This window comes from Somniosus microcephalus, chromosome 6 (assembly GCF_052327205.1).
Source record: "Somniosus microcephalus isolate GS21.2 chromosome 6, FLI_Smic_1.0, whole genome shotgun sequence".
NCBI classification, from domain to species: domain Eukaryota; kingdom Metazoa; phylum Chordata; class Chondrichthyes; order Squaliformes; family Somniosidae; genus Somniosus; species Somniosus microcephalus.
In genome coordinates, this window is record NC_140992.1 from 79,304,521 (window position 1) to 79,329,267 (window position 24,747).

General features: G+C 47.4%; 1 protein-coding gene across 3 annotated transcripts in view; it reads left to right on the plus strand.

The window, feature by feature from the left end:
* Positions 1–24,747, plus strand: part of LOC147115826 (intraflagellar transport protein 80 homolog) — a 68,619-nt gene that overhangs the window by 31,989 nt on the left and 11,883 nt on the right. For 2 of the 3 annotated variants that reach the window (XM_085990419.1, XM_085990420.1), the window contains one exon: positions 8,959–9,082. The exons of the other annotated variant lie outside the window; for it this stretch is intronic. In XM_085990419.1, coding sequence (XP_085846545.1) covers positions 8,959–9,082 — 124 coding nt within the window. The remainder of the gene's footprint in view (positions 1–8,958; positions 9,083–24,747) is intronic. 3 annotated transcript variants of the gene reach the window in all.

Below are 24,747 nucleotides of genomic sequence, written 5' to 3' on the forward strand. Positions count from 1 at the left end.
ATATACCACCATCTGTGCCACAGTCTTCACACACTGTCCAAAGCACCATACCCCCAGCACTCACCCACCAACAATCTCTACCTACCAACACTTACACCCACATCTCACACCTTGCACACAATCACAGGTATTCAACTATGGCAGGCACATCACCCACACACATTGCTCCACACTCACTTACACACTTTCCTTTCTCTTGCAGGCCAAGGTGGTGCACAACAGGAAGGAGCAGGAGCGCACAGGTGGGGGACAAGTCGACACCCCACCACTGTCTGCGCTTGCGAATCGAGTGCTGCAGATTATTGGGTGCCAGGTGGTGGTCGCCGTGGCCACCAGTGATGTTGACTCCCCTGGGGCAACAACGGTATGTTCATCCCAACTCCTCCTTCTCACATCCCACTTCCCCCTCACCCTACAAGCGTTTTGCACTTTCCAGCTAATCATGCTGTATGCATGCATTTCTCCCTTCCTGCCCCCCTCCCCTCACCTTAACCCGACTCTTGTGCCTTTATGCTTTCAGCTAATCAGTAAGCACCTGCGCAGCCTGCCCCTGAGGGCATGGTAGAGAGCGAGTCAGGAGAAGAGGAGGAGGAAGAACACACCGCGCCACTGCATCTCTCACCCACAGACACCAGCTCAAATATTGGCACTACGCATTCTTTCGAGGCTAGTATAGTAGCGGGGTCAGCACAAGGTGAGGCACCGGGGATGAGTGGGCTGCAGCAATGCCAGAGGGAAAGTGTATCTTGGGGGCTAGCTTCCCGGAGGGCAACTTCAGGCGCGAGTTCTGCTGCACAGGACTCCGATGAGGACCTCGATGGGGAGGCCTTTAGAAGAAGGGTGATGGGCATACACACGGAGACGATAGGTGCAGTGGCAAGGGTGCCTGAGAGCCTTTCGGCAATGGTAAGGAGCGTGGGGGATTCCGCCTTCAACATTGCACAAAGCTCTGCACAAACCATGGAGCCCATAATTTCCAGTCTGCAAAGGATGGTAGACTCCCAGAGAGACCCTGGTGACCTAGACCTGATGCTGTGTGTGATGGGAGATCTGGCAGTTTCCATTGCGGCACAGGCAGAAGCGACACAACGTCTTAGTGCTGTAATGCAGTCTATGCTTGGTGGCATCCAATCTCAGACTGCTCTCATGCAGTCGCAGTTTGATGCCACGCAAGCTCTGACTGCTGCCATTGTGGCTGGGTCTAACACCATCGATCGGGGCTTTCATGGTGTTGCAGCAGGCCAGCACTCTCTGGTGCAACAGATTGCTAGGGATGCTGAGGTGCTGCCCTGGGGGAGTGGCAGTGGGTCAGTGGAGCAGGAACCTGCTGTCACCTCTCAGGATGAGAGCATTCCTGCTCCCACCACTACCACTCCGCCATTGCCCTTGTCGCTGCCTGTCATCCAGCCAGCCCAGACTGCTGCTGCCCATGCTGAGATGGTGCAGTCTACAGCCGGCCCTTCCAGGCCCAGAGCTGGTCGAGGGCGTCCTGCAAGGCCATCTGAAGTCTCCTGCACAGACACTCAGCAGCCTTCCACCAGCCCTGCTGCAGCCACTGGGCCAACACTTCATAGGAGCACTAGAGTAGGCAAAGACACAGTAACGATAGGTACTAAGGGATTGCACAAGAGTGAATAGTTAATATTTTTGTTGTAAATATGTTTTCACTGATTTTTGATAAATTTATCAATTCAGTTTGGATTCTTTTGTGGTGTGTCTCATTTCAGCTTTGCGGTGTGATATGGCCAGCAACAGGGATGGAATGATGGGGATGTGGTGAACAACGGGGTTCTGGGGTTTAATTCATTCGAACCGCAGTCTGATGAGGCGGTCACAGACCGCCCTTCCGGAAGGCTGATTGAGTGGCTGCCTCCTCCCTCACTCCTGTTCCTCGTCCTCCTCACCATCGATCTTGTCTTCCTCTTCCCCCTCATCCTCGTCCTCTCCCTCTTCCTGCTCCTGACTGGTCCCGCAATCCCTGGTGGCAAGGGCTGGGCCCTCATGATGGCCAAGTTGTGGAGCATGCAGCAGACCACCATGAAGCACGGTGGCATAGTGGTTAGCACTGTTGCCTCACAGCGCCAGGGACCCGGGTTCGAATCCGGCCTCGGGCGACTGTCTGTGTGGAGTTTGCACATTCTCCCCGTGTTTGCGTGGGTTTCCTCCGGGTGCTCCGGTTTCCTCCCACAGTCCAAAGATGTGCGGGTTAGGTTGATTGGCTATGATAAAAAATTGACCCTTAGTGTTAGGGGGATTAAATACGTGAGGTTACGGGGATAGGGTGGGATATGTGTTGGTGTAGGGGTTACGGGGATCGGGTGGGATATGTGTCGGTGCAGGCTCGATGGGCCGAAATGGCCTCTATCTGCACTGTGGGGTTTCTGTGATTTCTGTGAAATGGGACACCCGCTCTGCTGAGTACTGGAAGGCTCCTCTTGAGCAGTCAAGGCAGCGGAACTGTTGCTTCAGTAGGCTGATGGTCTGCTCGATGATGTTCCTGGTGGCAGCATAGCTCTCATTATATGAGTGCTGGGCAGGAGTGTTGGGGTTGGAGAGGGGAGTCATTAGCCAGCTGGAGAGCAGATAGCCCTCGTCTCCTACCAGCCAGCTGCGAGCTTGATGTGGTGGCTGGAAGAGTGTTGATAACCCGGTTTAGCACAGGATGAAGGCATCGTGGCTGCTGCCAGGATAGCGGGCATTGATGGTGAGGATTCGCTGTGCGTGGTTGCACACCAACTGCACATTAAGTGAGTGGTAGCCTTTGTGGTTATGGAAGATCTCAGGATTGTTATGTGGTGCCCGTAAAGCCACGTGGGCGCAGTCAATGGTGTCCTGCACCACGGGGAACTCCACTATCCTGACAAAGCCACATGCACGCTCGTCCTGCTTCTCTCTGGTGATAGGGAAGGAAATGTAGTCCCTTTTCCTACTGTAGAGTGCCTCTGTGACCTCCCGGATGCAGCGATGGATGGCGAACTGCGAGATGTTAGCTCCTGTTGCAGACTGGAAGCATCCGAAGAAATTGAGGGCGACAGTGACCTTGACTGCCACTGGAAGAGCCATGGTCGGTCTGGTTGCAGGAGGTGGTAGAGTTCTGTGACCACCTCCTTGCTGATGCGGAGCCTTCTAATACACTGCTCCTCGTTTAATTGGAGGTAGGAGAAATGCTCTTGGAATACCCTCAGAGGGTAAGGCCTCCTGTTCAGAGGCCTGATGGTCCTCCTCCTCCCTCTGACCACACGTTCCAGTCTTTCTCATTGCCTCCCGCTCCCTCTGCCGTAGATCCTGGAGGGCGAGGTTGACTTCCAGCACAGCCCCCATTAATGTTACCGTGTTGCAGTTTGAATCTTTGAACATTAAATACAGCTACTTTTTAGGTGCAAGAAGACTCCTGATAGAAAAGAACCTTGAAATAACTGAATGAAACTGTTGCAGTGGGTGAAACTAACAAAAAAACACTGAAAATGCACTAACCTGACAGCTGCGAGTGATTACTGATGGTCCCTTTAAATAACATCCATGGAAGCAGCTTCCTGGTGCTGCACGCCAGCTCTCCCTGTCGGTGTTTACTCCAGGTGGTGAGGTAAGTGGCGAGAATCAATTTTGCAAATCGGGTGGTCAGTGAGCATTACAAGCTCACTGACATCACGATCTCCCTGGCGTTGACGTTCCCGGCGATACCTCTTACCAGCGGCGCTACGGGGTTGGGGGGGGGGGCAGATTTGGCGTGTGGTGCTGGATTTGTCTCACCCCAGCGATACTAGTCGCGAATTTTTCCCCCAAGTTTTTTTTCATATTATCTGATATATGTGTGTTGTAAATGTTAATGGCAAGGTTTTGCCCAGATATTATGAAGATTTCTGCAAGATAACACCTCAGATTTATTATACTTGACTCATTCAATATAATGGCCTAGAAATTGCGGTCGGCGACGTACCTCCGGTGTACACCTTCGACCTGCGAAACATTTACGAAATTACCTCCTGGCCCTCAGGCTGCGAAGAGTTGTGGTGTCGGGCCTCAAGGTGGACGGCAGCTTAATCGCCCACAGATTCCAGGGACACAGGTGGTTCGGAAGCATACCTGGGATCACGTGGGCCCGGTCCTCCAATGACAAAGGAGAATTCCATTACAATCATTTATGAAGGGAATCTCCTACTGATATGCAATGGACTCCCCAAATAATTATACAATGTACAGAATTCTAATAATTATAGAATTGCAATTTTATTCATAAGTTTCTTCATTGCACCAACCTGTATGGGTAGAATTGAGAAATACTAAGGGGAAAAAAACATTAGTGGGAGTGGTATATAGACCTCCCAACAGTAAGGTGGAGGTTGGGGATGGCATTAAAAGGGAAATTAAAGAAGCGTGCAATAAGGGCACAGCAGTCATCATGGGTGACTTTAATCTACATATAGATTGGGCTAACCAAATTAGTAACAATACTGAGGAGGAGGATTTCCTGGAGTGTTTACGGGATGGTTTCCTGGACCAATATGTCGAGGAACCAACCAGAGATCAGACCATCTTAGACTGGGTATTATGTAACGAGAAAGGATTAATTAGCAATCTTGTTGTACGAGGCCTCTTGGGTCGGAGCGATCATAATATGATCGAATTCTTCATTAAGATGGAGAATGAAGTAGTTGACTCAGAGACTAGGGTCCTCAATTTAAATAAAGGAAACTACGATGGTCTGAGGAGCGAGTTGGGTAGGATTGATTGGGGAATGGCACTCAAAGGGTTGACGGTGGATAGGCAATGGCAAACATTCAAAGACCGAATGGATGAGCTACAGAATTTGTTTATCCCAGTTTGGCATAAAAATAAAACAAAAAAGGTGACTCAACCGTGGCTAACAAGGGAAATTAGGGATAGCATAAGATCCAAGGAGACGACATATAAATTGGCCAGAAAAAGCAATAATCCTGAGGATTGGGAGCAGTTTAAGATTCAACAAAGGAGGACAAAGGGATTAATTAAGAAAGGGAAAATAGAATATGAGAGTAAGCTAGCAGGAAACATAAAAACTGACTGTAAAAGCTTTTATAGATATGTGAAGAGAAAACGATTGGTGAAGTCAAGCGTAGGTCCTTTGCAGTCAGAATCAGGGGAATTTATAATGGGAAACAAAGAAATGGCAGACCAACTAAATTCATACTTTGGTTCTGTCTTCACAAAGGAGGACACAAATAACCTCCCAGAGATGCTGGGGAACATAGGGTCTGATGAAAGGGTGGAACTGAAAGAAATCAGTATTTGTAGGGAAATGGTGTTAGGAAAATTGATGGGACTGAAGGCCGATAAATCCCCAGGGCCTGATAATCTACATCCCAGGGCACTTAAGGAAGTGGCCCTAGAAATAGTAGATGCATTGCTGGTCATCTTCCAGAACTCGATAGACTCTGGAACAGTACCCATGGATTGGAGGGTAGCTAACGTTACCCCACTATTCAAAAAAGGCGGTAGAGAAAAAGCGGGGAATTATAGACCGGTAAGCCTGACATCGGTAGTGGGGAAAATGCTAGAGTCTATTATAAAAGATGTAATAGCAGAGCACTTGGAAAGCAGTGACAGGATCGGACAAAGTCAACATGGATTTACAAAAGGTAAATCATGCTTGACTAACCTACTGGAATTTTTTGAGGATGTAACTGGTAAAATAGATAAGGGAGAACCAGTGGATGTGGTGTATTTGGACTTTCAGAAGGCTTTCGATAAGGTCCCGCATAAGAGATTAGCGTGCAAAATTAAGGCACATGGGATTGGGGGCAAGGTATTGACTTGGATAGAGAATTGGTTGGCGGACAGAAAGCAAAGAGTTGGAATAAACGGGTCGTTTTCCGAGTGGCAGGCAGTGACTAGTGGGGTACCGCAAGGATCGGTCCTAGGACCCCAGCTATTCACAATATATATTAATGATCTGGACGAGGGAATTGGATGTAATATCTCCAAATTTGCAGACGACACAAAGCTGGGTGGGAGGGTAAGCTGTGAGGAGGATGTCGTGAAACTCCAGTATGATTTGGACAGGTTGGGTGATTGGGCAGAAAAATGGCAAATGCACTATAATGTGGATAAATGTGAGATTATCCACTTTGGTGGCAAAAACAGGAAGGCAGATTATTATTTGAATGGCAATAGATTGGGAGAAGGGGAAGTGCAAAGAGACCTGGGTGTTATTGTGCACCAGTCGCTGAAGGTAAGCATGCAGGTGCAGCAGGCGGTTAAGAAGGCAAATGGTATGTTGGCCTTCGTAGCAAGAGGGTTCGAGTACAGGAACAAGGATGTCTTGCTACAGTTGTACAGGGCCTTGGTGAGACCGCACCTTGAGTACTGTGCAATTTTGGTCGCCTTACCTGAGGAAGGATGTTCTTGCCATGGAAGGAGTGCAGCGAAGATTCACCAGGCTGACACCTGGGATGGCAGGAATGACATATGAGGAGAGATTGTGTCGATTGGGCTTATACTCACTGGAGTTTAGAAGATTGAGAGGGGATCTCATCGAAACCTATAAAATTCTGTCAGGTCTGGACAGACTAGATGCAGGAAGGATGTTTCTGATGGCCGGGGAGTCCAGAACCAGGGGTCATAGTCTAAGAATAGGGGGTAAGCCATTTAGGACCGAAATGAGGAGGAATTTCTTCACCCAGAGAGTGGTGAACCTGTGGAATTCTCTGCCAGTTCATTAAATATATTCAAGAAAGAGTTGGATATTTTCTTAAGGCTAAAGGGATCAAGGGATATGGGGAGAAGGCAGGGACAGGGTACTGAATTTGGATGATCAGCCATGGTCTCATTGAATGGCGGAGCAGGCTCGAAGGGCCGAATGGCCTACTTCTGCTCCTATCTTCTATGTTTCAATAAAAATTTAATTTTTTGATAAATAATTTTAAACATCATTAAGACCAAACCAATATTTGCTTAAACTTATTTAAAGTGTATGTGCATGATTTTGGATTTTAATTTTTTTAAGCCTTATACAGTATATATACTTATGTTGATGAAAGCAGGCCCTAAGAATTGCGTGGGTAATTGCTGGGCAGTCGTTGGGCAAATTGCCCAATCTGTGCCAGCAATACTCATTTTTCAGGCGGTTCGGATAATCTGTTAAGGTGTACCTTGACAGATCGCAAGTTCCGGATATTGCGCATGTACAAGCGGATGTGGAAATCCGGAACTTGCGGGGCCTTTCAAAGGGAATACGATACTGCACTCTGAGAGTACGCCAGTGCAGACACTGCAGTTTCGGGGCCAATATGCTTTATGCCAACGTTGGCAGCTGAACTTCTCCTTAAATGGCTATGTTAATTTTGTATGTTAATTTTTGGATTAAATTATCATTTTGATCAGGTTTTTCTTTTTTTTTAATGATCCACTTTCTCATCTAACACTCTTATTTATTTCCATCTATCTTCCAATATTTTAAGTCTTTCTCAGTGTTTTATGATACAACATCATGATGCTTTTTTTGTACCAATTGATTCCATTCTATTCAAAGGAATTATCTTTGCGATTGATTAGATCTCGCAGACACTTTCTTTGATTAATAAGAGGCTCCTATGGCAACTGTTTGCCCCACTCCCTTCGCCCCACCATTGGCAGCTGTGCCCTCCGTCGTCTAGGCCCTAAGCACTAGAATTCCTACCCTAAACCTCTCTGTCTCTCCACCTCTCCTGCTTTAAGATCCTTATTAAAACCTACCTCTCTGATCAAACTTTTAGTCACCTGTCCTAAAATCTCTTTCTTGGGCTCGGTGTAAATTATTGTTTGATTTTGCTCCAGTGAAGCACCTTGAGACATTTTCCTATGTTAAATGACCTATATAAATGCAAGTTATTTCTGACATATTTTGGTTGTGACCCCAGCACAAGAAAAACTTGCAACAGAGGCCTCCTGTGTCTAGCTTCCCCACCACATACATCAACTTTTTGTGAGAATATGTGTGTGTGTGTGTGTGTGTGCGCATGTGCGTGTGGAGGAGCATGAGGTGAGTACGTCAGTGTCCATGCTTCCTGTCAGTTCAGGGAGACCTGTCCTCTTGCCTATGATCATCCAGCTTCACAAATGCTGAAACTCAAAACCTGAAGAAAAATAAACACAATCCTCATCCCTACCAGCACATTTCTTCACTGGATACAAACAAAAACTCTCAGGAATATAAAGTGCCCTATTAGCTATTCTATAATTATCATAACATTTTAATTACACTTTTAATCTTTAATTTAAAGAAAGATATTTTAATTTCTTAGCAATATCAATCATCTCAAATAGTTTATTTCATACAGAAGTATCTCATGACATGCTACTTCTCCCATACAAAACTAAGTTTATGTAAGTTTAAAATAATACCTAATTGTTGAGAAATCTGATTAACGTGATGCTCATGGGAGCTCTTCACATGACGACGTCAGTGTTTCCTAATTAGTCAGTTTAAACAATTTTGTTGCCACATCCTATTTAACTGACAAAATCTCTGGCTGCAAATCCGCATACTCAGCAAGTAATTTTGTAGATTGATGTCATTAATTCAAAATGTAACATATTAAAAAAAGAATTTAGCCCAGCCATCATGAGTTCTGTTTGTATTTTAATCTGTTCACTATCCAAAGAAGATTAATTTAATAGCAAAAGCTTATAATTCAGATGTTTGAAGTTGTGAACCATGATTTGAGGTAACAAAATATTGATCATTTATTTTGTTTTAATTCATATCCTTAAGAAATTTAGAAAATGTTTTATGTTTTGTCACAATTATATATATTGTAAATATAGACTCATTTTGGTCACTCTTGACTTTAACTGGAAAAAACAAATTAAGGGAGAAGGTAGAAAAATAATTCTTAAGGATATCCTGCTAGTGATGCTATTCTTGGTTTTAATTAGTATAATATGCCACATAAGTGTTTTGTGCCATCTGTATTTAAGATTTTCATTGATTTCCAAATGCAGAGCTCTGGAGCTGGCTGTAAAATACAAGACACATGTAGATACCGTGCTAGCTTACAGGAAGAAATTTTTGGAGGATTTCCACAAAGAAGAATCCAACAAGAGATTTTTACAGTATGCAGAAGGAGTAAGTAACTAGAAAAACAAAATGCTGTCGAGTCTGTTCACCCTGAGTGGGAGCTAATCAATTCAAATTGGAGCATGCAGACAGATTAATAGATCCCATCTGACAGGGTGCACAGCTGTCATGAACTGTTCTCAGATAATTTTGTAGAAAGATTTAATTTTACCACTTTATTCACAATCCAGTAGTTCACTGGGATATATCAGGGAAAGTCTAATCCATCATTTTTATTCAGATTCCCCAGTCATGTTGCTCACATTGACTCAGAGGCTATGCTACTGGCAGTGGAGGAAGGGACTGCACATCTCTAGTGAAAAAATTCAGAATGAGGTTCGTATGGGAGCATTTATACTGCAAGCTTAGCATTGGTACAAAAGAAATTCCACTTCTTACCAATGCTATCATTGGCAGTGTAAATCCAGAGTTATGGTCCGATCTGACTTTTGAGTGAAACAGTATGAGACTTCCTGGAGGAACTCTGGGACACTTTTTAAATCTACCTGATCTTAATTTAAATGTTTAGAGAGTAGGAACTCTCCCCTCCAATTCTCTATATATTTAAATGTTTTTAACTGATGGGAGAGAATTCTGTACATTAATGTATTCATGCCCATTCAAAGCTCTCTCCAGGTATGACAACCACCCTTCCAGCTCGGCAGGAACCAGGCAATGTAAACACAATGCCCCGGATTTTGCATTGAGTAAATCGGACAGGAATTTCCGGAATACGCACATGCGCAGTTAAATGCAGAAATCTGGAAGTTGTAGTCCGAGTTACCCTGCTCCTCCACAGGCTGCGCTATAACAGTACCTCGCCGATAGACTCGGCATTGAAATCCATGTAAGGGCGTGAAGTTGCGCTACTTACCCATCAGTTACCCACTAAACATGCCAGAAAAAGTTAGGGGTGGTGCATTCAGGTACAAGTGAATTTTTAGCACCATGATAAGTCTTAATTACTGCCAAACAACCTATCTGACAATGAAAATTTAATTTTACAAGTGTGGAGTCTCATTCCTTTAGAATTTAATTCGTGCTGCGAATTTTTTAAAACATTTTTTTTACCTCTTCTGTCTGTCTCTTTTATCTCTCTCTTAATCCCATATTTGTTTCCCTCTCTTTATTTTGTTTTCTGTACATGAATTAAATCTAATTGATACTTCCTGGTTTAGACTCTGCGGGAAGAATTTTAACTTGGGTGAGTGGGTGCAGGTGGAGGGGTTAAATGGTCAATAAATTGAGGCGTGTCGGGAAGCTGGCTACAACCTGCTGACTTCCAGGTTTTACTGAGGTGGGACAAGTGGGGGCTGGGGCAGCCAACTACCAGGTGGCGAGTTGACATTTGAAATATGTTAATGAGGTTGGAAGCCTCAGATTTAACCTGCTTTGCAGGTTTTATTGTGGTTCACCAGGTTTCCTGGGGCTCGAGAAACCTGGCAGCTGCAACGAGGGGAGGACAGCCTCGGGGAGCACTCCTTGTGGGCCGGGAGAAGCAGGTGTGCTTTCTCCCGGCCCTCCAAGCAACCCCACCATCAGACCGCTCCCCATACACCCTCGCCCCCCACCTCGGGATCAGAGCCCACCCCCTGGGGTCAGGGATCGGACACTCCCTGGGGTCAGGGATCGGACTCCCTTTGAGGATTCTTCAATCTGATTGGTTGAAGAGCCTTGCTGTTGCTTTACCTGCTCATGCATGCCACAGATCTACTGTAGAGGGCGCCGTGCTCGATCAGACACCCGATGACAGCAAATCTCCGCTCAAAAGCCCGCAAAAACTCTGGGCAGCTGTCAGCGTAGTGAACAGTGAGTGCCGTTCCTTTGCCGCTGACGGTAAAATCCAGGCCAATAACCCCAGACCCTAACCTGGACCACAGCCAGTATGGTGCAAATGCACCCTAAGAGGTTTCCCCAGTGCTGTGAATAAGTATTTTTTGATTGGTTTAAAGTAAATAATGTTTTCTTGCTGGTTATATGGGGAAGTAGCTCTTTATTGCAAATCTATTTAGTGTGTTGCACAGGGACCAGCAGTGGGCCAGAATATTTTTGAGACCAGCTAGAAGCACTCCTACTCCTACTGGCCCCACAAAAATAACAGAAAAAATATCTTTACTGTTTTTGGAACAAGCTGCAACAGTCCCTTTATGGACTACTGATTAGGGATGGAAAATAAATGCCAGGGACCAATGGGCAAGGCCTCCACAACACACACCATGCCCATTGATCCATGAAAATCTCGTTGGGGCCCTACAATGGGCATAAATGTCCTTTAGGGAAGGAAATCTGCTGTCCTTACCTGGTCTGGCCTATATGTGACTCCAGACCCACAGCAATGTGGTTGACGCTTAACTGCCCTCTGAAATGGCCGAGCAAGCCACTCAGTTGTATCAAAACCACTACGAAAAATATAGTAAGAATAAAACCGGATGGACCACCCAACATCGACCTAGGAACCGGATTCAGACACGACATGGCACACCCAACCCAGTCGACCCTGCAAAGTCCTCCTCACTAACATCAGGGGATTTGTGCCAAAATTGGGAGAGCTGTCCCACAGACTACTGATGCAACAACCCGACATAGTCATATTCAGAGAATCATACCTTTCAGCCAACGTCCCAGACTCCTCCATCACCATCCCTGGATATGCCCTGTCTAACCGCACCACACGGACTCCAGTGGTTCAAGAAGGCGGCTCACTACCACCTTCTCTAGGGCAATTAGGGATGGAAAATAAATGCTGGTCTTGCCAGTGACACCCACATCCCGCAAATGAATAAAACAAACAAAATAAATATATCCCCTAGTCAAATATTCAATTAAGGCTCTCCCCTCTTTTAGGCATGGGTATTGACCAACCGTTTCACTGCATGCTTGAAAATCACCTCGGGCTGCCAGTGGATGGAACTTTTAAAAAATATTTTGTTTGCCTATCACTCCATCTTACAGCATAAACGGGACGTTTAGGCATATGAAAAGGGTGGGTGGGGGGGCGGGGAGTGGATGGAGAGGCATGAGTTAGTTTAATTAGCAGTCCTCGTGACCAATCCCTGGACAGGGGCCGAGTCACAGGCCAGCTGTTAATTTCCCATCCAGGAAGAAGGAGGAGAACAAAGACCCACTTGTGAAGGTCAGTGTGCGGAGAGAAAGGCTTAGACAGTTTATTATAAGACTCGTGCCAACTAAATCTGTGTAAGCCTTCGACTGTTTCACTGAATTGACCCAGCATCCACAGCTCTTTGGGGAGAGAGTTCCAGATTTCTATTACCCTTTGTGTGGAAAAAGTACTTCCTGATTTTATTCCTAAATGATCTAGCTCTAATTTAAAGATTGTACCCTCTTGTTCTGGATTCCCCACCAGAGGAAATAGTTTCTCTGTATCTATCCTATCAAAATCCATTATTATTTTAAACACTTTGATTAGATCACCCCTTAACCTTCTAAACTCAAGCGAATACAAGCCAAGTTTCTGCAACCTGTCTTCATAATTAACCCTCTAAACCCCAGAACCATTCTGGTGACTCTGCGGCGCATTCCCTCCAAGGCTAATATATCTGTCCTGAAGTTCCAAAACTGAACGCAGTAGTCCAGATGGGGTCTGAGCAATGCATTATACAACTGAAGTATCACTTCCTCAGTTTGTATTCCAACCTCCTTGATATGCGACCCCATTTCTGCTGGTGCCCGCCTGCCATCTTCGAGGGTAGCGTCCTGAGATGGGCAGCCTGAGCACCTGCCTGTTTCAGGCAGGAGGCCACATGTAATATGCAAATTGAATTCCTATAACGTACCCTGATTGCAGTTGTGAGGTACAAATGGGTAGGGTGTGTGTCGCACACACACTACCCATTTGTACCAGGCATTGAGCAGCTTAACCAGCACTTCTTAAAGTGCCACACATGAGGCTTATTAAGAAGATGGAAGCTGATGGAATTAAGGGAAAGTGGCGGTATGGATACGAAATTGGCTCAGTGACAGGATGCAAATGGTGGTGGTGGATGGATGTTTTTTCATACTGGGAGGTGGTTTGCAGTGGTGTTCCCCAAGGGTCAGTTTTGAGTCCATTACTCTTTCCAATTTTTATAAATGACCTAGACTCTGTGTAGGGAGCAGCATTCTAAAGTTTGCAGATGATACGAAACTTGGCAAAGTAGTAGATAGTGATGAGGATCGTTATAGGCTTCAGGATGACATAGACAGGGTGGTGAACTGGACAGAAGCATGACAGATGGAGTTCAATGCGGAGAACTGTGAAGTTATGCACTTTGGGAGGACTAATGTGAAAAGACAGTATACTATAAATGGCAGAATATTGAAAAGTGAATGTGTCCATATACACAAATCCTTAAAGGTGGCACGGCAAGTTGGTAAGAATCATAAAATGGTTACAGCACAGAAGGAGGCCATTCGGCCCATTGAGCCCGTGCCAGCTCTCAGCAAGAGCGCATCAGCTAGTCCCACTCCCCTGCCCTTTCCCCGTAGTCCTGCAAAAATTTTTCCTTCAGTTACTTATCCAGTTCCCTATTGAAAGCCACGATTGAATCTGCCTCCACCACCCTTTCAGGCAGTGCATTCCAGCTCCTAACCACTCGCTGCGTAAAAAGGTTTTCCCTCATGTCACCTTTGGTTCTTCTGCCAATCACCATAAATCTGTGTCCTCTGGTTCACAACCCTTCCTCCAATGGGAACAGTTTCTCTCTATCTACTCTGTCTCGACCCCTCATGATTTCAACACCTCTGTCAAATCTCCTCTCAACCTTCTCTGCTCTAAGGAGAACAACCCCAGCTTCTCCAGTCTATACACGTAACTGAAGTCCCTCTTTCTTATAAATCTTTTCTGCACCCTCGCTAAGGCCTTTACATCCTTCATGAAGTGCGGTGCCCAGAATTGGACACAATACTCCAGTTGAGGTCAGACCAGTGTTTTATAAAGGTTCATCATAACTTCCTTGCTTTTGTACTCTATGGGCAGGGTTTTCATTGGGCCGTGGACGTGGGATTGGAGGCATGTGGGGGGTTAAAATTGCAAAAACTGCCGGGTGGGCCCAACCCCGCCTCCAAACAATTTTCATTAATTCGTGTCTAATGGTCCCGTCTCCATCCCGCCTCCAAGAGGCGGGATAGGCCGTTAAGGCCCTTAACAAGCACTAAATTGCCTCTATAATGCCATTTTGAAAGGCCTTTGCGATTTTAACCCTTTTCCCATGTGAAACACACCTGTTCTGAAACACGACGGTGTAACCTGGCAGGAGCACAATTGGATTGCTGACTATCAGCTACAGCTCAACCATTAAAGAAGAGATTTGATCAGCCATCATTTGCAGGTGGCAGGACTTTGTAGTCTCAGGTCTGGGGGAACTTTTAGAAGGCATAACCACAGCTGTGGAAGTTTGGAGCCTGACACCCATCTCCAGTGTGACCTCCTGGGAAACCCCTCTCGCCACCTTCACTGAGCGCTTTCTCAATTGAGGTATATACCAGAAGCATGGGAGCCATTTATTTCCTTCCCTTCTGGACATTAGATGAAGACGAAGACCAGCCGCGGCACCAGCAGAACCAGGAACAACAACAGCACCAACAGCAGCAGCAACAACAGGAGCGCCAAGCTACTGCTCACCCACCTGAAGCTGCACAGGCCAGAAGGGGCCAGCGCATGGAAGCCCGTCGGCAAAGGAGCTACCCCCCAAACAGGGTCTACAGACACAGGGTCAGCTACCTCAACATATCTGAGCAGCAGTGCCAAAGGCGGCTCCGACTTTCGCAAGAGGTAGTGGGTGACATCTGCGCAATGCTACAGCAAGACCTGCAGCCCAGAGGACCAGGTGGACAACCCTTACCAGTGGCTGTCAAAGTCACCACCGCACTCAACTTTTTTGCCTCAGGCTCATTCCAGGAATCAGCAGCAGACATCAACGGCATATCCCAGGCGGCCACACACACTTGCATCACGCAGGTAACCGATGGCCTCTTTGCCATCGCGCACAATCACATCCATTTCACCAAGGATCAAGCAAGTGTCATGGTGCGTGCAGTTGGATTAGCTAATCTGGCAGGCTTTCCAAGGGTGCAGGGCGTCGTTGACTGTACACATGTGGCCCTTAAGGCAACCCATCGCAATCCAGGTATTTTTGTCAACCGCAAGGGCTTCCACTCCCTTAACGTTCAGCTGGTGTATGACCACAAGAAGGAAATTTTGCATGTTTGTGCCAAGTACCCTGGCAGTTGCCATGACTCCATCATACTGTGCCAGTCTGGTGTGCCTCCGCTATTCAGTCCGCCAGACCAACTTAACGGATGGCTACTTGGAGACAAGGGTTATCCCCTGAAGACGTGGCTAATGACGCCTTTGAGGAGCCCATCCAACGAAGCTGAGGAGAGCTACAACTCCAGCCACATGTCCACCACAGCCATAATCGAGCAAACCATCGGTTTGCTGAAGATGCGCTTCAGATGCCTGGATAGATCAGGTGGAGCCCTACAGTACTCAGCAGCCAGGGTCTCCAGAATCGTCGTGGTTTGCTGTGCACTTCACAACATAAGAACATAAGAACATAAGAAATAGGAGCAGGAGTAGGCCAATTGGCCCCTCGAGCCTGCTCCGCCATTCAATAAGATCATGGCTGATCTGATCCTAACCGCCAATCCACTATGACAGGACTATCTCCTGAATCTAACAGCATTAGACACACGAAAACAGGAGCAGGATCAGGCTACACGGCCCCTGGGCCCGCTCCGCTACCCACAGGGCCATGACCTATCCGAACCTAGACTCATGTCCAAATTCCTGCCCGCTCCCCGTAACCCTTAATTCCCTTTTCTACTAGGAAACTGTCTATTTCTGTTTTAAATTTATGTAATGATGTAGCTTCGACAGCTTTTTGGGGCAGCATATTCCATGGACCTACCACCCTCTGAGTGAAGTAGTTCCTCCTCATCTCAGTTTTGAAAGAGCAGCCCCTTATTCTAAGACTATGCCCCCTAGTTCTAGTTTCACCCATCATCTGGAACATCCTCCCTGCATCCACCCGATCCAACCCCTTCATAATCTTATATATTTCAATAAGATCGCCTCTCATTCTTCTGAACTCCAATGAGTAGAGTCCCAATCTACTCAACCTCTCCTCATATGTCCATCCCCTCATCCCCGGGATTAATCGAGTGAACCTTCTTTGTACTGACTCGAGAGCAAGTATGTCCTTTCTTAAGTATGGACACCAAAACTGTATGCAGTATTCCAGGTGCGGTCTCACCAATACCTTGTACAACTGAAGCAATACCTCCCTATTTTTATATTCTATCCCCCAGCAATGAAAGCCAACATTCCATTGGCCGCCTTAATCACTTGCTGCACCTGCATACTAACCTTTTGAGTTTCGTGCACCAGGACCCCCAGATCCCTTTGTACTTCAGTACTTTCAAGTTTCTTGCCATTAAGATAATAACTTGCTCTACGATTTTTCCTGCCAAAGTGCATAACCTCACACTTTCCAGTATTGTATTCCATCTGCCAAATCTCTGTCCACTTACTTAGCCTGTCTATGTCCCCTTGCAGGTTTTTTATGTCCTCCTCACTCACTACTTTCCCTCCCATCTTAGTATCATCTGCAAACTTTGATGTGTTACACTCGGTCCCCTCCTCCAAATCATTAATATAGATTGTAAAGAGTTGGGGACCCAGCACTGACCCCTGCGGAACACCACTGGTTACTGATTGCCAGTCTGAATATGAACCATTTATCCCAACTCTCTGCCTTCTGTTAGATAGCCAATCCTCTATCCATGCCAGAATATTACCCCCAATCCCGTGATTTTTTATCTTAAGCAATAATCTTTTGTGTGGCACCTTGTCAAATGCCTTTTGGAAGTCTAAATACACTACGTCCACTGGTTCACCTTTATCCACCCTATATGTTACTTCCTCAAAGAACTCCAGCAAATTTGTCAAACATGACTTCCCCTTCATAAAACCATGCTGACTTTGTCTTATTAAATTATGATTATCCAAATGTCCTGTTACTGTCTCCTTAATAATGGACTCCAAAATTTTACCTACCACAGATGTTAGTCTATAGTTTCCAGCCTTCTGTCTACTGCCCTTTTTAAATAAGGGTGTTACATTAGCAGTTTTCCAGTCTGCCGGGACCTTTGCTGAGTCCAGGGAGTTTTGGAAGATTATTACCAATGCATCCACAATCCCTACCGCCACTTCCCTCAAAACCCTGGGATGTAAGCCATCAGGTCCAGGTGATTTATCCGCCTTGAGTCCCATTATTTTACCAAGTACTACTTCCTTAGTGATTTTAATCGTATTTAGCTCCTCCCCCCCTATAGCCCCCTGCTTGTCAAGTGTTGGGATATTCTTGGTGTCCTCTACTGTAAAGACTGATACAAAATATTCATTCAGTGTTTTTGCCATCTCCATATTTCCCACCATTAATTTCCCGGTCTCATCCTCTAAGGGACCAACATTTACTTTAGCCACCCTTTTTCTTTTTATATAACTATAAAAACTCTTACTATCTGTCTTTATATTTTTTGCTAATTTACTTTCATAATCTATCTTCCCTTTCTTAATCAATCTTTTTGTTATTTTTTGCTGTCTTTTAAAGTTTTCCCAATCCTCTATCCTCCCACTAGATTTGGCTACCTTATACGCCCTTGTTTTTAGTCGAATACTATCCTTAATTTCTTTACTTAGCCACGGATGGCTGTCTTTTCTTTTACACCCTTTTTTTCTCAGTGGAATATACTTTTTTTGGAATTTGTAAAATAACTCCTTAAATGTACACCACTGATCATGTATCGTCTTATCCTTTAACCTATTTTCCCAATCCACTTTACTCAATTCCGCTCTCATACCTTCATAGTCTCCTTTATTCAAGCTTAGCATGCTTGTTTGAGATACAGCCTCCTCACCCTCTAACTGAATATGGAATTCAACCATGTTATGGTCACTCATTCCAAGGGGATCCTTTACTAGGACATTTTTAATTAATCCTGTCTCGTTACACAGGACCAGATCTAAGGTTGCTTGCCCCCTGGTTGGTTCAGTTACATACTGCTCAAGAAACCCATCCCTAATACACTCAATGAACTCATCCTCAAGGCAGCCCTGCCCAATTTGATTCGTCCAATTTATATGATAGTTAAAATCCCCCATAATTATAGATGTTCCCTTATTACAAGCCTCAACTATTTCCTGATTGATACTCCGTCCAACCGAGTTGCGACTGTTCGGAGGCCTATATACTACACCCACTAGTGTTTTTTTCCCCTTATTATTCCTTATCTCCACCCAAACTGTTTCATTATCCTGATCCTTTGACCCAATATCATTTCTCTGTATTACAGTGATTCCTTCCTTTATTAACATAGCCACCCCACCTCCCCTTCCTTCCTGCCTGTCCTTCCTGATTGTTAAATAACCTGGTATGTTTAATTCCCAGGCATTGTCACCCTGCAGCCATGTTTCTGTAATGGCCACAAGATCATACCCATATGTAGCTATTTGTGCCTTTAACTCGTCTATTTTGTTACGAATGCTACGTGCATTCAGATAGAGAACTTTCAAATATGTTTTGTGACACTTAGTTCCTGCTATTGCCCTTTTCATTACTTTACCTTTTACTCCACACCTTCTACCCCTTCCTGACACGCTCTGGTTTTTAATTTCCCCACTGCTACCTAAATCTTTGACCTTCTCTGTTGTCATTTTTATTATTTGCTCTCTAGGAACCTCCCCCCCACTAGTTAGTTTAAAGCCCTCTCTACAGCCCTAGTTATATGATCCACCAGGACTCTAGTCCCAGCACTGGCCAAGTGAAGCCCGTCCCAACGGAACAGCTCCCTCCTGTCCCAGTACTGGTGCCAGTGTCCCAGGAAGCAAAACCCATTTCTCCCACACCAGTCTTTGAGCCACGCATTTAACTCTCTTATTTTATTTGTCCTAGCCAAATTCGCTCGTGGCTCAGGTAATAATCCAGAGATTATTACCCTTGTGGTTCTGCTTTTTAATTTGGCCCCTAGCTGCTCAAACTCCCTCAGCAGAACCTCCTTCCTTGTCCTATCTATGTCGTTGGTACCAACATGGACCACGACAACTGGATCCTCCCCCTCCCACTCCAAGTTTCTGTCCAGCCCAGAGGAGATGTCCTTAACCCTGGCACCGGGTAGGCAACACAGCCTACGGGACTCTCGCTCTTGGCTGCAGAGAACTCTACCTATCCCCCTAATAATACTATCCCCTACCACTACAACATTTCTATTTACTCCCCCCTCTTGAATGGCCCCCCTCTCCACGGTGCTGTGGCCAGGTTGCTCATCCTCCCTGCAGCCCCTGCTTCCGTCTCCACAGGGAGTAAGAAGCTCGAACCTGTTGGACAAGAGCAAGGGCTGCGGCTCCTCCAACACTACCTTCTGGATCCCCGTACCTGCCTCACTCGTGGTCACACCGTCCTGTCCCTGAATATGGGCTACATCTGAATTAATTAACTTCATAGGTGTGACCACCTCCTGAAACACAGAGTCCAGGTACTTCTCCCCCTCCCTGATGTGTCGCAGTACCTGAAGCTCAGACTCCAGCTCATCAACACGGAGCTGGAGATCCTGTAGCAGCAGACACTTGTCACAGATGTAATCACCGTTAGCCTCAATGGGGTCTACCGGCTCCCACATCTCGCAACAGTAACACATCATCTGCTCCATTCTATGTAATTAATTATAAATTTTTTATTTAATTAATTGGATTTAGATTAAATCAATCCCTCTAAATTACACCAGTTTAATGGTTAACCAACTGTCTCCCTTACAGCACAGACCCTAGAAAAAAACCGCCGAATTTAAGCTTGTAATAAAAAGAAGAAATACTCACCAACCAATCCAACCAATCACTTACCTGCTTCCTGGTGACGTCACTCTTGGATTATTTTTTACCTCTCTCCTCTGCTGTTGATTTGGTATGCCTCTGGTCGCTGCCTCTGGTCGCTGCCGGGTTATAGCTCCTCCTCCTGACCTCGCTGCTCACTCCTAGGTCCGATGCTGGTCTCGGGCCTCTGGTCGCTGCCTCTGGTCGCTGCCGGGTTATAGCTCCTCCTCCTGACCTCGCTGCTCACTCCTAGGTCCGATGCTGGTCTCGGGCCTCTGGTCGCTGCCGCTGGTTTTTATGCCGGGTTATAGCTCCTCCTCCTGACCTCGCTGCTCACTCCTAGGTCCGATGCTGGTCTCGGGCCTCTGGTCGCTGCCGCTGGTTTTTATGCCGGGTTATAGCTCCTCCTCCTGACCTCGCTGCTCACTCCTAGGTCCGATGCTGGTCTCGGGCCTCTGGTCGCTGCCGCTGGTTTTTATGCCGGGTTATAGCTCCTCCTCCTGACCTCGCTGCTCACTCCTAGGTCCGATGCTGGTCTCGGGCCTCTGGTCGCTGCCGCTGGTTTTTATGCCGGGTTATAGCTCCTCCTCCTGACCTCGCTGCTCACTCCTAGGTCCGATGCTGGTCTTGGGCCTCTGGTCGCTGCCGCTGGTTTTTATGCCGGGTTATAGCTCCTCCTCCTGACCTCGCTGCTCACTCCTAGGTCCGATGCTGGTCTCGGGCCTCTGGTCGCTGCCGCTGGTTTTTATGCCGGGTTATAGCTCCTCCTCCTGACCTCGCTGCTCACTCCTAGGTCCTATGGCACATCGTCGTGGCTTGCAGATTCCTGAGGACCAAGTGGCTCGTCACATATCCTCCTCAGACGAGGAGGAGGAGGAGAGCGAAAACGAACATCTTGCAGAGGCCCATCAACCAGTGGCAGCAGTACGCGAGAACATTGCTGCCTGGGATGCAAGGAACGCACTCATCTTGGCCAGATTTGCTTAGCCTAGCCAATCAAGCACTTTTGCCTCGCAGCTTCTTACCTGAGCATCGACAATGGCCAAGAACCAGCGGATTCCTAGCAATTTGACCACCATACTGACAATTGCAAGTAATCCTAAGCCCTCAATGTGAAAGTCCCATTCGCGAAATGAACACGCTACAACTACAGCAGTAGCAATCAGATTTTTTATTTACATTATTCATCTGATGGCTTTTTCCACAGAAAACATCAAATTTCACCCAAGTGACTACCCTTGTGACTATTTGTGCAGTATCTTTCTCTTATGCGTGCTCCTACGTGGTGCTTCCCCTGTGGCTTCAGCAGATGTGGAGGCCCCTTGCTCACTTTCCTGCTGCTCCTGTCTCGACACCTTTGGTGGGCATCCTCTGGGGTTGCGAAACTGTGAGGGCTCGGCAACAGTCTACTGCTCCTGCAGCTGTGCAGGGGTTGAGACGCTGATCTCAGTTGTGTGTGGACTCTGGTGGGGCTCTGACCGAGGGCTCTGCAGTGGCATGGAAGTGTGAGCACTTGAAGAGGAGCCCCCACTTCCTTGATGTCTGCCACCAACTTCCCTCTCATGGGTCAGGTCTCCCTCAGCGCTTGCAAGTGGCTTGAGAGCACCTTGCTGCACATCAGGGGCGCCATGGGGACCTGTATCTGCACTGGCAGTCCTACTCAGAAGGACTTCCATGAAGGTCTGGTTTCGCTGTTCAATAGATGGCCATTGCTCCTCCAGAGATGTCATTCTATTCTGAACACTCACCACGTTTTCTGCACTCTGGCGACTTATCACCTCCATGGAGATTGCCATCCTTTCCATGGTGATACATTCATGCGCCAATGACTCCACAAAGGCTCTGCTCATGTTCGCTATGGACTCCTACATTCGCTCCACACTCGCAGCGACCCTGGAGACAAAACCTGCCAGAGACTCCTGCATCTGTTCCTGGAGTTCCAGCACCACTGATCTTGTGGATGGACCCAGAGGCAGAGGGTCGACATGCAGCTGAGCCGAGCTGGCAGAGTCCTGCGCCCTCCGATTAGGACTCTCCACTGTTGTCCCTGTCTCCACAATCTGCTGATGCTCACTTGTGAGCTGTGATACACCAGGTGACAACACTACTCTATGTCCCGAAGGTCCCACCGAGGTGTGAGTGTCTGCGCTGGTGCTGGGTGCGCTGAATTCTGCTGACGCTGCGCCCTCAGAGGTTGTAGCTTCCTCTGAGGAGTCTTGAGGCTCATGCTCTTCCTCTTGGCTAGTGGGGATGGGCGCTTGCGATGGTCCTGTGGGGGAGTAAAGGAAAGAGTCAGAGATGCGATGCCAAGGTTAGATGCACATTGCATATTGCAGATGATCATAAGTCCATCTGTTAGAGCTTCAGAATCATTATCAGTGACTCGTGCAATGTCAATGAGAGAGATGGAAAATTATTCTGTCACCAGCTTACTGTGATGAACCCCTCTGTCCGTCCCCCACTTGCGCATCTTCCTCCACTCCTACGATCTCCAGGACTGCCTCCTCCCAGGGGGTGAGCTGGGCTACTGAGGGTGGCCCTCCTCCTGTCCTCGCTCGCTCACTTTTGTTGTGAGCTCTCTTTTCCTGCAATGAGGGAGACAAGTGGAGGTTGAGTGAGAATGAAGGAGTGAGTGTAGAGATTCCATAGCATAGATACTTAGAAGGAGACAAAGATGGAGTGAGGTTGCAAGACCAAGGGCCCTCCTTGTGTGTTGTCAGTTGTTTTCATAGCATCACAGTGATGGGGAGTGTGAGGGCTGCATAGTCGAATAGTTAGGTGAATGTGACCATAGAGAGGGAATGGGTAAGGGTGCATGGATGTCAGTGTCAAGTGTAATTTTCCTGCAAATTTGCTCCTCTATATCCTTCCCACTAGTTGCTGGCCTATAGAATACACCTAGTAATGTAATGGCACCTCTATTGTTTCTTAACTCTAACCAAATAGATTCTGTCCTTGACCCCCTTCAGGACATCCTCTCTCTTCAGCACTGTAATATTCTCCTTAATTAATACTGTCATCCCACCTCCTTTCTTTCCTTCCCTATCTTTCCTGAACACGTTATATCCAGGAATATTTAGTACCGATCCTGCCCTTTTTTGAGCTAGGTCTCCGTTATCGCCACGACATCATACTCCCATGTGGCTATTTGCACCTGCAGCTCACCAACCTTATTTACCACACTTAGGCCTAGAAATTCAGTTGCGTCCGCCAGCCGTTAGCGCCATAAGAGGGGTAGATTTCCAGCGCTAGGCACATAGCGCCCGGGCGCAGGCCGATCTGCGCCTACGCCCTGTGGTAAACCACTGTTTGTATTCCTGTTTGTCCTGTTTGTATTCCACTGTGTACATGCCTGGACATGCCTCGGCTGACTCCTCCCACAGGTCCTAGTATAAAGGTGACTGCTCCCCAGCCCTTAGTATCATGGACCGGTCGACCACGCGAGGCAGACCTCCATTCTGTTGTTAATAAAAGCCTTTAGTTACTCTTCTAACTCTCAGTCTTTTATGAGTAATTGATAGCGCATCAATTTTATTAACAACATTTTTATAATGGAGAAGATCCTCACACCAGCATGCCTGGACTTAGATCATCGGGAGGCGGACTCATCCACCAAGTTTACTCACTGGCTTAAGTGTTTCGAAAAATTCCTGACCGCCTCCGAAGCAATCAAATCGGACGAGGACAAACTGGATGTCCTGACCTCCAAAGTGAACCACCGAGTGTACTCGGTCATCCAAGACGCGACCTCGTACGCGGACGCTATCAAGCTCCTCAAGGACCAGTACACGCGCCCAGTGAACGAAGTGTACGCCAGGCACCTCCTGGGGAGTCGTAAACAACAACCTGGGGAATCGACCGTGGAATACCTTCAGGCACTGTCTGTGCTTGGCCGGGCCTGTGGTTGTAAGGATGTAAAGGCCGCCGTGTACACAGAGGAACTTATCCGGGACGCTTTTGTAGCGGGCCACAGATCCAATTACACCCGACAGCGACTGTTGGAGCAGAGTAACCTCGACCTCAACAAGGCCTCTGAACTCGCACTATCGTTGGATGCAGCCTACCAGGGCATGGATGCCTACTCCTCTGCACCGTGGACGCCGCGGGGAATGACAGCCTGGGACACGGTAGGACCGCCTCATAGCGCCGTGCCACCCCAGCCACACCCCAACAACGGCCCAACTACCGCAGCAGTGTCCCAAGGCCAGACAGCAGTGCCCCAAGGCCAGAAATGCTACTTCTGTGGCCAGGCAAAACACCCCAGAGCGCGCTGCCCAGCGAAAAACGCGATCTGCTCGGGCTGCGGGAAGAAGGGACACTACGCTAGCGTCTGCAGGGCCAAAGCCACCCCGAACCCCAGCAGCGCCGCGTGTGGGCCATGCGGGCCGCCATCTTGGACCTCCCCGGCCATGTGCGAATCACCGGTACAGCAGCCATTTTGGACGCCTCCAGCCACATGGGGATCATGGACGCCGCCATCTTGGACGACAGCCGGGACGCAGCAGGCCCCCGACACCGCCTCATCTGATACCCGCAGCGACACACCGACCCCTACGCTGGCATCCGTTACACTGGACCAAGCGAGACCGCACCAACTGGCCAGTTCCACAATGGACATTAAGGTAAATGGTCACGATACAATCTGCCTTTTTGACTCTGGGAGCACGGAGAGCTTCATCCACCCCGACACGGTGCGGCGTTGCTCTCTCCCAGTCCTGCCTGCGCAACAGCGGATTTCTATGGCCTCCGAGTCCCAGTCGGCGGACATCGGCGGCTACTGCGTGGTGACACTCGTAGTAGACGGGAC